General features: G+C 36.7%; 1 protein-coding gene across 1 annotated transcript; it reads left to right on the top strand.

The window, feature by feature from the left end:
• Positions 1 to 12,903: 12,903 nt before the first annotated feature.
• Positions 12,904 to 14,772, top strand: LOC149243208 (CBL-interacting protein kinase 5-like). The gene has a single exon (XM_089374456.1). The coding sequence runs from the start codon at positions 13,252 to 13,254 to the stop codon at positions 14,542 to 14,544; it is 1,293 nt and encodes a 430-aa protein (XP_089230582.1). The 5' UTR covers positions 12,904 to 13,251; the 3' UTR covers positions 14,545 to 14,772.
• The last annotated feature ends 1,104 nt before the right edge of the window (positions 14,773 to 15,876 follow it).

Raw genomic sequence — 15,876 nt, 5'->3', positions numbered from 1 at the left:
GGAGTGGTAATTCCTACCAATGCATTACAAGGTATGTTCGGATTCATTTCTTCTTTCTCTTGTGTTGGTTCCTGGTGTATATCCTCCTCTATTGATGTTTCTTGTTCCTTTTCCTGTAGAAAATCTGTGATAGGTTAACCCGATAATGCAATATAAATCAAAGCAGAATACTATAACCTACTTCTACTATCCATTTGTGGAAGCTTAAAGATCGAGCTGAACAATATAACCAGAAGAAGAAGAATCAATGGAACAATACACATGAAAATACTTTGGGGAAATCCTCAGATAAAACCCCACACTATTGTATTATCATACATGGTGGAAATACATAGGAATTATACAAAGCCTTAGCTCTCATAGCTAGTCAGCTCTCAGTACAATCCTCAAAGATGCTCATAGGAAATCTTGGCTTCTCTCCAGCCTTCCTCTCTGCCCTCCAAGCTCCTATTTCCTTGCGTTGTTCCTTGTGGATGATTTGCCTATTACCAATTGGAAAACCAATCCTTCAAAATTGCGCAATCCTCAAGGATAAATCGTTGACTGCATGCATGAGTTTTCTTCATGAGAAAACACATGCAACTGATAGTACACTGTCCTTGAACATTAATCTCAACTAGGTCTTTCTCAGAATAGACATGCATGAGTTTCTGATGAGGGAATCTTCAGTTAACTAGAGTAGCACTAGTTGAGTTCATTAATGCATCAACTGATTATTAACTCACTCTTAGTTCCTCAAACAGTTTGGAACTAATTTAACTGGACTAACTCAGTAAACTGAGTTAACTAATTACAACTCAAATATAACTCAATCTTATCTCCTTAATTTAAGGGATAACTCTTGCATGACTTCAGAAAGACTTCTAACTTGAATTTCTCCAACTAATTAATTTGAAATAAATTAATTAATTATTTCCAAGTAGCTGTTAAGACTAAATTCGATTTTAATTCACAATTTAATTCAAGGACAAATTAAATTGGAATATTCTTGTTGCCATATTTCAACACTCCCTCTCAACAAGAAAAGGATTATCTGCCACCCCGATCCTATCTCTATGGAACTCGAATTTACACTTTGACAATGCCTTTGTCAAAATGTCAGCATCTTGCTCCTCTGTCGAAATATACTGTAGTAACATGATCCTCCTCGCTACAGAGTCTCTGAGATGATGATATCAGATGTCGATGTGCTTGGACCTATCATGAAATACTGGATTCTCAGAGAGTTTGATACAACTCTGATTATCACAATAGATCACAGTTGTATCCATCCTCTAATCAAACAAACCAACTAAAATTTTCTGCATCCAAATGGCCTCACATGCTGCCTGACTTGCAGCCATGTATTCTTCCTCTGTCGAGATGAGTGCAACTGACCTCCATTTCCTGCTGTACCAAGAAACTGCACTGACCCAAGGTTGAAAATCCCTCCTGATGTGCTCTTTCAATCTGATGGACTCCCTGCCCAATCTGCATCAGTGAAGCCCTGTAGCTTCACTCCCTCTGTCCGTCTGTACCATAATCCATATTGATATGTGCCTCTGAGGTATCTCAATACATTCTTTGCCGCCTTCCAAAACATCTTGATAGGCTGAACCATCGCTTGACTCAGCTGGTTCACCGCATATCACAAAACTGGTCATGTGTTTACTAAGTACATCAGTGAACCCATAAGCTGCCTGTACATAGTAGCCTCTACCACTTCTCTTGAAGTAGCAACCTCCTTCCTCCAGTTACCTGCTAGAGGAGTTTGCATGGGCTTTCACTTCTCCATGTGGAATCTCCTGAGTATCTCGTTGGGATGCTCACTCCATTGATACTCCTCAGAGGATAAATGAGTTGTTCTTAGCCAGGTGGTGGGAAAAGAAGAATCCATTGCAGATCTTGGCGGAATACAATACATTGAAAAGGAATCTTAACGAGATGGTCCAAGAGTTTACTATAAGGTTCAATCAGATCTACAATTCCATTCCATATAACATGAAACCTCCACCTGATTTGGCACTTCAATATTATCTGGATGCTTTTGATCCAGAGATGGCTTATCAACTAAGGGAAAGAAATCCTACCACTCTAGAAGAAATGCAATATAATGCAGCGAGTGTGGAAGCAAACTTGATGATTAAAAAGTGTCAGTTGAAACATGAGAAACCATAGAAGAAAGTAACTATCAAAGAAGAACCCTCTTCTTCCACCAATCTCAAACTATATGATTTGATCAGAACCATGGAGAGGATGGCTGACCAAATGATAAATTCAGATAGACAGCAGGAGCCACTAGTCAGGAATCTGAATTTCAGAAACCAACAGCAACCTCAGTACAGGATAAAACAAAGAGAGCAGAAATATCCTAAGGCATCAACGTCTTAGTAGCAAATTCAGAGACCCTTGCAGCAAAATTATGCTCAAGGAGAATCAAAGGATGAAACAGACCCGATTTTCAAAGAAAACCACTTCTTTAGGGAAGATTACCATCCCATTTTCTCAATTGAAAATGAGAAGTATGTCAAGAAGACGGAGGAACCTAAAGATGAAGACTACATACTGGCAAATGACTATCCATTGGAAACCCAATCAGATGATTATCAAAGAGGATACTTGAATGCACTCAGTTCTCATCAGAAGCAATATTCCTTGAGAAATACAGAGGTCCCAATGACTCCCATTCAAAAAAGGACGTCACAGCAGAAGGATACCCAACCGAAGACAATTCCTCAAGGTAATCAGAGTAAAGGCAAAGAGCTGGCAGCTGCTAACCAAAACAAAGTAAATCATCCGTCTACAAGAAATCCAAACAAGCACCATGATAGTTAGAAGAAAGATCAGACATCAAAATATATGCACGAGAAAAGGGACATCATCCAAAAAGAGGTAGATAAATCTAGCTCTTTCAATTTAGAAACTGAAATTTCAAAGTTGAAAGTGTCAATCCCTCTTACTGAACTTGTCAAAAATAGCCATTATAAGTCTGATATAGTTAAAATGCTGAAAGTTGACCCTATGTCCGACATGGTTAATGTTGAAGATGACCAACCTGAATTGATTTTTGGTCCAGCCATAGATGGTCAGTCAGAAGATAGTGAGGTTCCTCCATTTTACCTGAGTTTAAGAATCCATGAGTACATCCTTCATAACTCCATGCTTGACTCTGGGGCACTCCCATAATTTAATGCCCAAGGCCATCATGGAAAAGTTGGGTCTAGATATAACTCGTGAACACCATGAATTGTACTCTTTTGATTTCGGTAAGGTTTGTTGTCTTGGTCTAATAAAAGATTTGGTAGTATCCCTTGACCAAATCCCAACAAAGAATGTCTTAATGGATATGGTGGTAGCTGATATACCACCACGGTTTGGTATGTTATTTTCAAGGTATTAGGGAGCGAAACTAAGAGGCATACTGCAATTAGACTTCTCCTATGCCACTATTCTAGTTTTCGGGCAATTGAGGAAATTGTATCGAGAAACAAAAATGAAATTCATGATAACTAGCAAGGAGAAGCCCAATAATCACCATATAAATGTTGTACATACATATTTAGAGTCATTTGTTTTATATAATGATAGTGGACTGAATGATGTAGATATTCAGCTTGTGGAAATTAAAGATGTACTGGAGATTTCCAATTGTATAAGGACAATTTTAGATCAGGAAAAAGAAATGCTACCAAGTTCATCTGAAAAACCATAGGACAAGGCAAAGAAAGGCTTAGAAAAGAAACCAGAGAAGGTAATGGAAAATTTAGAACAACGTGAAGAGAACTTCAGAAAATTAACCCAAAGCAGAGACCAGATTTACAGCGCTTGGAAGAGGAGCACGGTCTTTGGACCATGGAATTTGATGGTACTCTCGGGAAAGATGGGGCAAGCATTGGCATTTGGATCCGAAGTCACATCATCAGCAAGGTGAGGTCCCTCAGAATGTTAGATTATGCTCATACAAGTTAGCTTTTGATTGCACTAACAATGAGGCAGAGTACGAAGCACTAATCACAAGCTTAAAGATCTTGAAAAGATTGGGTGCACAAATAATTTTTGTGAATGGCGATTCAGAACTTGTGAGCAAGCAAGTTAAAGGTGAATATCAAGCTCACTATCCGCGGATGAGAAAATATAGAATTTTTTTTTAGATATTTTGAGAATGTTTCCAGAATATACACTTTCGGTTGTACCAAGGAGTCAGAAGCTTATGGAAGACTCCTTGGCTACAACTGCAAGCAATTTCAAAATCCCCATCTTTTCAAACAAGAAATTTGAGATTCATGTAAAGCATCGGCCCTCTGTTCCTGACAACTTGCGATATTGGCAAGTATTCTGGGATGACAAGTAGGTAAATAAATTTCTCCAGAGTGAAGGAGAGTTTGAGAATTGTTCCATGGATGAAGTGTATGACAAGGATAATCAAGTCATTGAGGCAACCAAAGTTGATATACTACAACTGAAGGACAACAATATTCTGAAAGGTCTTGTACCTTTGGAAGACTTGTTTGATCAAGATGATGTAGCAAGGAAGCCTACATTAGTTCCTATGGAGAAAGGTGTTGAAGACGTGAACATTGGAACAATAGACAAACCAAAAATGATCAAGTTGTCAAAAACCTTATCTCCCAAGGTAAAAGAAAAATATATTCATTTATTATCTGAATTTTATGATGTTTTCACATGGGATTATGCAGACTTAAAGGAGTATGATAAGAAAATAATTTAGCATACCATCCCAATTAAACTGGATCAAAATCCCTTTAGACAAAAGCTAAGAAGGATTAACCCAAGGTTGCTACCATCCATATAGAAAGAAATTAACAGACTTTTCAAGGCGGGCATCATTGTTCCCATCATATTTTCTGATTGGAAATCAAATCTAGTCATGACGAGAAAGAAGACCAGAGAAATTAGGCTCTACATAGACTTCAAAAACTTAAACAAAGTATCTCTGAAAGATAATTATCTGCTTCCCAAAATGGACCCTATCCTTCAGAGAGTTGTTGGTGCTTCCCGGATGTCACTACTGGATGCCTATTCCAGTTACAATCAGATTTTAGTGCACGAGGATGATCAGGACAAGAAAACGTTCACCACATCTTGGGGCACATTCAAATATGCAAAAATGCCATTCGGCCTCAAAAATGCAGGTGCCACATTTCAACGTGCTATGGATATAGCCTTTGCTAATGAAAAAGATGTTTTTCTGGTTGTATATTTAGATGATGTAATGGTATTTTCACATTCAGATGATGAGCACTTGCATCATTTAAGAGTTATTTTCCAAAGATGTAGAAAGTTCAGGATCTCTCTCAATCTGAAGAAAAGTTTGTTTGCTATGGAGGAAGGAAAACTTCTCGACCACATCATCTCAAAGGACGACATCCAAATAGACCCTTCATGGTTAGAAGCTATTCATCAAATTGATTTCCCTCGCAGCAAGAAAGAAATCCAAGCATTCAATAGTAAGATGAATTTCTTACGCAGATTTATTCCTAATTTGGCTGAACATCTTAGAGAGATGACAAATATGTTGAAAAAAGAGAATGATGTAAAGTGGTCCAAAGAAGCCTACAAGTCCTTTCATGCAGTAAAGCTTGCCCTCACCATTGCCCTTGTTTTAATCAGTCCTGATTACTCCAATGATTTTATTATATTCACTTTTGCTTCTAAACATACCATGGCAGCAATATTAATGCAAAAACGAGATAAAACCGAGCTGCCAATAGCATTTTTCAATCCAATATCAAGGATGCATCCCTTAAGTACAACATCATTGAGAAATAGGCCTTAGCTTTGGTAAAGGCGGTGAAAGATTTCAGAGTTTACATTTTACATTCGTGTACTCTTGCTTATGTACCTAATGCAGCGTTAAAAGAAGTTCTTGTGCAGAATGACCAAGAAGGTAGAAGAGGTAGATGGATAGCAGAATTATTAGAATATGATCTTGAGATCAAGCCTACCAAGTTGATCAAGGGTCAAGGCTTAACCAAACTCATGGCAAAGACAAATCTCCATGCTCTAGATATCAACCTTGTAGCGACATTGTCCAACAATAAAGAAGAAGTAGATCTCATTCAGGTATCTAATATCTTTCTATCATCTCCACGATATTCCGATATTATTTATGTTTTGCAACGTCTAAATACCCCTTCAGGAATATCTAAGGCTAAGATCAGGTCATTGAAGCTGAAGGCTTCTAAATATTGCATTATGGACAACGCACTTTATTGGAAGGATCCTGGAGGTGTGTTGCTGAAATGTTTGACTGAAGATGAGTCTAAAGAAGTAATAAATGACCTCCACAAAGGAGATTGTGGGGGCCATTTGTACTGGAAGACCACGGCCAAAAAGGTAGTGAGAGCGGGTTATTATTGGCCCACACTTTTTGCAAATATCTACAAGGCAATGATGAGTTGTCACAAGTGTCAAGTTTTTCAAGGTAAAAGAAAACTTCTTCCTTTGCCTCTACAACCTATATCAGTTCATGCACCTTTTCAGTAGTGGGTCCTATATTTCATAGGCAAGATTAAGCCCTCATCATCCACACAACACAAGTGGATATTAACAACTACAGACTACTTTACTAAGTGGATCGAAGCGATTCCGACCAAGCAAGCAACAGATTCAATTATCATTCAGTTTTTAGAAACTAATATCTTGTCTCATTTTGGTTGTCCTAATAAGATCACCATAGAAAACCTGGCAACATTCAAGTCTAAAAACATGACTGAGTTTTGTGACAAATACAACATTAAGTTGGGACATTCTACAACATACAATCCACAAGGAAATGGTCTGGCAGGGTCCTCCCATAAATCCTTAATCAACATCATCAAGAAAATGTTGGAGGCCAACAAAAAGAATTGGCACAAAAAGTTGATCAATGCATTGTGGGCAGATCGGGTGAGTAGTAAGAAGTCTCTCGGACTCTCCTTTTCAAATTGTGTATGGAGTAGATATTGTTTTTCCTTCATCATTAGCAGTCCTGGTCATGAAATTGTTACAAGAAGCAGGAAGTGAAGAGAATGATATACAATGTCGGATCAATCAAATGATTCACCTACAACAGACACGAGATGAGGTATTTCAGAACACCTCTAAGCTCCATGAGAGGATACAGCAAATCTATGATCGGTAAACAAAGGAGGATGATTTCAAAATTGGAGATGTGGTGTTTCGTTGGGATGCCAAAAACAAAGACAAGGGTAAGCATGGTAAATTTGAAAATCTGTGGAAAGGCCCTTATCCGATTTCAACTTTTCGAGGAACAAATGCTTTCTTGTTGGATGGGATGAATGGAGAACCATGCTTAGGAGGACCATTCAATGGTAGGCTCCTTAAGCACTATCTTTTTTGAATTGTCCTGGTTTCATTGTACATAACAGTTTAACTTTCTGCAAGTGTGAAGTAGAGAATCACTGGAGTTCGGAGCCCGAAGTGAAGGCCATGGAGCTTCACTAATTTTCATCCATTTTCAATGTTTAGTTGTCAATTAAGTGAGTCAGTTTTTGTTATTCGAGTCGTCAGAATTCAATCATGCATTTCAGTATAAGTTTTTGACCGTATTGGCCCACATGGTTAGGCACTTGGTCTACGGTGTTTTTGACACCTCCAAGGAGCTTCCATCCCCAAATAAAGTCAATGTGAGATTCAGTATTTGCATACTTCCATTAGTGATCAAAACCCTTTTATATCATATTAGGGTCCCATTCTGAAATTTTTGTCATTCCACCTAGGTCCTCATTTAAAAATTTACTCATTGATGGTATCCCTATGTCAAAAGCCCTACTCTCTCTTAAAAATAAATATTTTTTGGCCCACCTTCATGTATCTTACTGAGCATACATTGACCATAAAGGCTCATTTCATCATGTTTTCTGTCAGTCAAGTCCACATGGAGCCTGCTCATTCAAGGTCCCATTAGGTCACAAGGTTTCATTCTTTCAAGGTCCAATAATACCCCATTTCACTGCATAAAGCCAACAAAAAAGCATGAGGGTGAGAAAAATAATATCCTTTTTGTCATTTAAAGAGGATTGGTAAACATGTGACTATGTTTACCCAAGTTCTAATTTCTATTCCAAGTATCAGTTCTATTCCAGAGTGTAATTTTATTTCAAAAAATAGATGTAATATTTTTTCTAATTTATGTAATTTTATGTTCATTATATGTAATAAGTTACTATTCCTAAGTTGTCAACTCAAAGAACTATGTGCCAACTTCATCCAAGCAAATTCAAATGTGACAAGTGCCAAAACTCTATGCATCATAAACCTGCAAAGAAGAAAATCAGAGAGTAAAGGGAAATTAGCAAGCATTTCAAAAAGGAGAAATGAAACATTAGAAAGTGGGTTTTAAAGCTAAAAGATCAAATTAATTTGAGTATAAAGGCCTTCCTAGCATCTAACTCAACTCCATTTTCCTCTTATCATTTCTTGAGCAAACCCCAAGAGACCATTTTTCACAATTCTAGGTGAAAATCAGCAAAACAGAGCAAGCGATGCGCGTTCTCTTCTAGCGTTGCGCGTTCTCTTCAGGCACTGCACACTTGCTCAGCACTGCTCACTTGCCATGGGTGCTACACGTTCCCTTCAGGTGCTGCGCGCTTGCCAGAGGCGCTACACACTTGCCACAGGCGCTGTGCGCTTGACACAGAGCTGACGCACTAGATAGTTGGCCTAATTTTTCACTGTTATTCTCCAGATTTGATTTTCACCTATGGGAAATCAACTTTTTACTGATGTAATTGATAAGATAAATGTAATTATGGTATTTTATTATTACCTAGGGGTAAATACATTAGGTTAATAGTCTTCATCAAGTCAGATGAATCAGTTTCAATGTAATTAGGGATGACTCACTTTGACCACCCTACACTCTAGCTATGAGTTTAGATTTTTGTGGAATTGTTCCTCTTCTCATGGATTCGACCCCTAAGGTTGGGAGGAGTTTGTTTTGATGTCTATATTATTCCCTTCTTCAGTCTTGGAAGAGGTTGGACACCATTGGATGTTGTACTAGTGTTTCATACTTTGGCATGGAATATATTGGATGAGTTGCAACTATTTTGGCAGGATTCCTGTGGCATGGTATTTTGATACTGTTTCTTCTTCAGTGACATGTGTGTGAATGTTTTGTAATTTCCATGATCCATTTCACTTCTAAATATGTTTGATTTTCAAGGGTGATAAGCATAATTCATCTTCTATGCTCTGTTTTGGGAAAATCATCATAATTTGTTTCATTTCTTCAGTTTAAAAAAATTCATGATTTCCATGCTCTTTTTAGCACCTCATCAGTCTAAACCATTCTATCAATATATCACAAAGTGTTAAAGTACTTGCCTACCTTACCCCATCATATGTTTGCAATTCTGATTTTCTTTTGCCCTGACCTATTTCACTCTCCGACCTAATTCACTCATCTAGTGACTACCCCAATCAAATCAAATCAAAACTCTGAGCTACTATATCTTTCCTAAAACCCTAATCCATCAAGCCCTCTTGGCTATGATCCTTTGGAGAGAGCCCTCTTCGGCTTGGTAGGGCTAGATCCCAAGTCAAAAGATTGGTTTGTGGTTACCTCAGTCGAACTCTTCCTCAGCGCTAGAGATCCTTTTTACGATGGAGTTTATAATATATTTTTAAATCACTTCGATTTTGAAAGATTTTGTAATTTGAAAAAAAACCAATAATATATTTAAATGGAGTTGTTTACCCAAGCAACAAAATAGTTTTGATGACAGTTTTTTGCCAGGTAAAAAAAATTCAAAACATCAGGTAGTTGGAGTATTTGAATCGTTTTTTAATGATAGATTCAACACCATCAAAAACCCCCAAGGCACCCAAAATCCTAAAATTTAACAGCTGTAAAAAAATTTAAAAAATTTCTATCAAAATTTTTCATAATCTTCCCAAATATTCTAAGCTATTTTGTGGGTTTTTGAAACTAAACTTATTCAAATAAATAATCTTGAAATATTTTTTTAATTTCCCTTATCAATAAATCTTTTGTTTTTAAAATTTTTGGAATCTGAGTGCTAATCCATTTTCGCTTAATAAAAGTAAACCTTCATTGACTTTGATTTTCTTATTGATGTGAACAAGTTGCGTAGTCCAACTAATGTCTGGATCCTCAACTTAAATTGAAAGATGATTTAACCTTTGATGGGAGCTTTTATAAAAACATTGCATTAGTTTTTTATATGGAGCGCTATTTTCTAACAATCCATATAATATAATACGATCGTTAGGATAAGAATCCCAGAGCCAAGGGACGCATAGCCTTCTGCCATCAATAAGTATCGCATGTGAAACCCTTTAATTTTTAAGTAACATCATGTGATATTGCTATTATTATTTTAATATATAGATTAAATACTTTACGGTGTTGAATTATTGAATTTGAGATTCCTGGTTTAAATGGTTTTGTTCTTATAATATATTTTTTAATGATTTTTTAAAAATGTTAAAAATATTAGTTGAAATAGTATATTTAAATTATTGAATTGATAGGTATTCCAAAATTTTAAATCTCTTTATACATTAAAAAATGTTTTAATTAATAAAAATATTATTTTATTAAAAATTATGTTATTGAAAAAAATAAAATATTTACCAAAGCTAACACAAAGCAGCAAATTAAAATGCTAAATAAGGGGATGATCACATGTTTTTTAATGGGTAGTCTAATAAGACGGAGGAGTTGTCCAGAAAATTATGGAAATTCTAGTTATATTTAGAGAAAATCCTGCAAGGATTGTATATCCAAGTTATAGTTATTAAACTTTAAAATTTTAGGTGTCTTAGATGTTTTTGATGGTGCTGAATCCATTTCCACCATCAAAAACACTATTCAAAAACTGCCTCTACAAGATTTTTTTAATTTCCATTTTTTAAGACTCCCCTTTTTAAGAGTATGTTGTAAATTTAATTTAATTTTTTTTTTATTTTTTTTCTTTTCTTTTTCTGGGATATAAGGAGACAGTTTAATGGTTCATAATTTCTGGACTATTTAGAAGTATTTGGCTACCCTGAAAATCAGCCACCACCTATTAATGGAGTTGTCTTTAGTGCAATTTTTTGGAAGCTTTTCCGGCGAGTGTTTCAAGTCTAATTTCTCTAAAATCCCATAGGAATTTATTGAAATCACAAGTTTGATGGGTAACCCTATACAATCCAAGTGCCCTGTGGTTTTTAGGTGTGCTGAATCCATATATACAGTCAAAAAACCACTTTAAATAACATAAATCAAGATTTCACCTCAAATTTTTAAGCGGAATTCCAAGATAGAAAAATCCAAAAAATCACAATAAAAACAACTCCTTTATTAATTCCAGATAATATGGTTTCCCACGAATAACAAGGGTAAATTAAGATTGTGAATAACCGTTACACTTCCCATTGTTTTTGACATTCTGCTATGTTGGAATTAAAGTAATAAATAAAACCAACTGAAAAAAGTGGATAACCACAGAGTACCAAGGTTTCATGATGCCATGATTATGAAAGATGAAGGTGGATATAAAAGCTCTGAAGTAGATGATAATAGATTGACTCACAATTGACACACATCACTGGATGGGTAAACTAATAGCCATGGGCTCCACAGTGCCATCATGGATTCTAACGTGGACATCATTTGGAAATATGTTGAATGGTCGGACAAATTAAGTGGGCAGGAAGCACTGACGAATAACACCAATTTTGAGTTGGAGAGGTTTCGAATTTGATTTTAATAAAATTAAATTCGTGGAGGAGCAAAATGCTGTCAACATCAGTGTGTGAAAAAGTATCAATAATGCATTCCAGGCCCTGTACGCCTCTGATATCCTGTGGCGGCACGTGGTTTCGAGAATGAACGGTCCCATTACATGTGCGCTGTAAAGTGAGGAATGCAAGTCAAAGGGAGCAGCGTGAAGTGATTTGTATAACGATAAAACGACACTGTATAGGCAGCCAAGTGACGTCACAGTTTTAACTTTGTAATTTGTAAAATTCAAAGATTTTTTACAAGGGCGTTTCAATTTACTTATACATTCATTTTAAACCATTTAATTTCATAATCTTATAAAAAATATTAGGTTATCAAATTCTCAATTTCATAATTTTATTAAAATATTATATTATCAAATTTTAATAACGTGTAATTGCAAAAATGAAAAGGATTAGTCTAGTGAGGCTGAAGAATGGCTTTGGTTAAAGGTGGTTGGAATCTGAGTAAAAAAAATCAAATTATCTTTGTAGATGTAATGTTTGAATCATATTTTTGATAGTGGAAATGGATTCAGCACCATTAAAAACTTCGAGAACACCTAAAATTATGAATTTTGTCAACTTTTATTTACATTTATAAAAATCCCTACTCATTTTTTTCAAAATATGAATTGCATTTCCATAACTTTCAAGAAAAAAAACATAATTTTTAAACTATAGCAAATTAAAATATTCATTTTTTTTACAATGTTCTATTCTATTTATGCATTCATTTCAAGTCTTTAAACTTTCACAATCTTACTGAAATAATATTACCAACTACCTAAACTCCAAAATATTACTAAAAATTATATCGCCAAATTTATTACTAAAAATGATAACGCCCAAATTTGGCCAAATTCCTAGAAGAAAAAGACTAAAACAACACATAATTTAATTGTCTTCAACTTTCCTAGTAGTTAAAAGGATTTTCCTACAATAATCTATGAGTGACCTACCATTTTCACTTTTCTGGAAATGGGTAAAAGCATATTCCCGAAAGGTCTAGCATTTTCCTAGAATAATCTATGGAAGACCTAGCAATTTCCCCGAAGAAATCCATGATTCAGCTGGAAGACACCTGCCACCAAAAAAGTTATCCATTTTCTCACCATACATCTGAAGGGTCCATAATAACTAGTAATCCATTATAAATTGGTGTTGCACTTCTTCGTTGTAAGTGCAGAACTCCAATACACTTTAGTTGGAGCTCAGTGATCCCCTTGGCCTTTACTCATTCAAGTTGAAGTATATGCACAGATTCACTGTGTATATACAGAGAATGCAATAAGATGCCCTTCCAGGACGTCTATGCTATTATTACTAGCGAAGCTCCAGCACAGCTCGCGTGCAAAGAGAAGAGGCGGATGATTAGCAGAAACACTCAGAGATCTTGGAATGGAATTCATATCGGAGAGCAAGGTCTTGGATTAGAAATTGCACAGAGAGCTGGTTGAATAGGGGTATAGCTTTAACCCACACGAGTTTGTGGTCTTTTTTTTTTTAGCAGAGATGGAGACGAAGCATAATATTCTGATGGGGAGGTACGAATTAGGGCGCCTGCTTGGGCAAGGAACGTTCGCCAAGGTCTACTATGCCAGAAATTTGAAGACAGGAGAGAGCGTGGCCATTAAAGCAATGGAGAAGGAAAAAATCCTCAAGGTCGGTATGATGGAGCAAATTAAACGGGAAGTGTCGACTATGAGACTGGTCCGACACCCTAACATTGTTAGACTCTATGAAGTCATGGCGAGCAAGACCAAGATTTACTTTGTGATGGAGTATGTTAAGGGCGGTGAGCTGTTCAACAGGGTTGCAGACAAGGGGAAACTGAAGGAGGAGGAGGCGAGGAAGTATTTTCAGCAACTGATTAGCGCGGTGGATTTTTGCCATAGCCGGGGAGTGTACCATCGGGACTTGAAGCCGGAAAACTTGTTATTAGACGACAACGGGAATGTTAAGGTCTCCGACTTCGGGCTGAGCGCGCTGCCGGAGCAGTTCAGGAAGGACGGCCTTCTGCACACGACGTGCGGCACGCCGGCCTATGTTGCGCCCGAGGTTATCACCAAGAAGGGGTATGACGGTGCCATGGCCGACATTTGGTCATGCGGGGTCATACTGTTCGTGCTCATGGCGGGTTACTTGCCGTTCCAGGACGCGAATCTGATGATCATGTATAAGAAGATTCACAAGGGAGACTACAAGTGCCCGCCCTGGTTTTCCTCCGAAGTCCGCCGTCTGGTCCTTCGGTTACTGGACCCTAATCCCCGGACGAGGATCACCGTTCCGCAGCTAATGGAGGTCCCCTGGTTCCGCCGGGACTTCAAGCGCCCGCAGATCGATAGAGACGTCACTTTCGATCTCCTGAATGATGTTGACTCTGCGTTTTTCGTGCCGAAGCCGGCCTGCCTGAACGCCTTCGACATAATCTCCCTCTCGCCGGGGTTCAATCTTTCCGGCCTGTTCAAGGACAATGCCATGAAGCAGGAGGAGGAATCGAGATTCACATCGACTCAGCCGGCGTCGAGCATAATGTCGAAGCTGGAGGAGATTGCAAGCCTGTTCCGGTTCAGCTTCAAGAAGTCAAAAGACTTCAAGATGAAGTTGCAGGGGTCGGAGGAGGGGCGGCAGGGGTACTTGTCTATTGATGCTGAGATTTTTGAGGTCACTCCCTCGTTCTTCATGGTAGAGCTTCGGAAAACCGGCGGGGATACCCTGGAATACAGTAAGTTCTGCAGCCAAGATCTAAGGCCCGGCCTCAAAGACATTGTGTGGACATGGGATGGCAATAGTCAGGAGAAATAGTAAAATCATTGTTCAATTTCCATGATTTGATGTATATCATTGGCATGTTATTTTTCTGAAAAAACTTTGTAGCCAGAACAGAATAAATCTTCTGCTAGCGAATAGGACTGCCGACCATATCTGAAGCCATGAAACCTTTACAATATGGAAGCCAAGTAAGGAGTACCAGATGTGTACAGCTTTTCTTCTTGTAAATTTGTAAAAACAAATGAAATGTTTTACATTTAAGATTGTTTTCCCTTCTTAGGACTGAGTAATGAAATATTTTAGTTTATCTCGTAGGAAAAAAAATAAAAATTGTAAGAAGATATTTAATTATTATACAATAATCGGAGGTATAAAAAACTGTAATAAAATATTTAATTATTATACAATAATCGGAGGTATAGGTTTTTTTTTTAAGTTGTTTTAATAAAAAATAACTTTAAAAAACAACCAAATTAAATTACTTTAAATGGAAAATCGGAGGTATAGTTATATTTTAATTTGTTTTAATAAAAAATAACTTTAAAAAACAACAAAATTAAATTACTTTAAATGTTTCCAAATAGTAGGTAAAAACGAAATAGTTAGAGTAAACATTAAACTACCCTGAATTTTTCCTTACTACATCGAAGACACAATATTACATAATAATATTAAATAACTCAAGTTTATGTTTGATTTTGGAGTTATGGATATGCTTAACTCTTTGGGGTTCCCTTCACACCATGTTAAAGCTAAACATTTAGTTGACACCATGCTAAGCTAAACATTTAGTATATTTTTTTACAAATTGATTTTCGAAAGTTCATAATTTTGTTATTCAAAGTTTGTTTTTGATATTTTTCTGGTTGGTTGGGTTGTTATTTAGAGTGGATGTTTCAATGCTCTATGTGGTGTAGTGGTTAGATTATGAGAATTAGATCTCTCTCAAAAGGAGTTGTGTAGTGGTTAGATTATGAGAATTAGATCTCTCTCGAAAGGAATGGATGGATTTTTTTAATAAAAAAGGAAAAAGATGATTGGTGGTGGATTCTTTTTTTTAATAAAAATGAAAAGAGGATTAATCTTTCTGGACCTTTATTTGTAGAAGGGTTAGTCAATCTTCCTCAAGCATAGTATTTGCATTGAGGAGGAACATGAATAAGGGACAATTGAGCCTTCTACAAGCATGGTATTTATATTTATGAAGATTATGTGAAACGTTAAGTCAATCTTTGCTTAAGATTAAGATTAGTATGTTCATCATGGGCATATGAGGAAGGGTCAGCTAATCCTTCCTTTTGCATAATATTTATATCAAGGGACAGCTTAGGGAAGGATCAACTGACCGTTCTTTAAGCATAGTGT

The sequence above is a fragment of the Pinus tabuliformis genome, chromosome 8, assembly GCF_031772625.1.
Source record: "Pinus tabuliformis cultivar Carrire ecotype Pingquan chromosome 8, CPIR1, whole genome shotgun sequence".
Classification (NCBI taxonomy): domain Eukaryota; kingdom Viridiplantae; phylum Streptophyta; class Pinopsida; order Pinales; family Pinaceae; genus Pinus; species Pinus tabuliformis.
This window is presented reverse-complemented; position numbering and strand designations above follow the sequence as displayed.

Coding starts and splice junctions, on each gene's coding strand:
- LOC149243208 (XM_089374456.1), top strand. CDS start 13,252: ATGGAGACGAAGCATAATATTCTGATGGGGAGGTACGAATTAGGGCGC.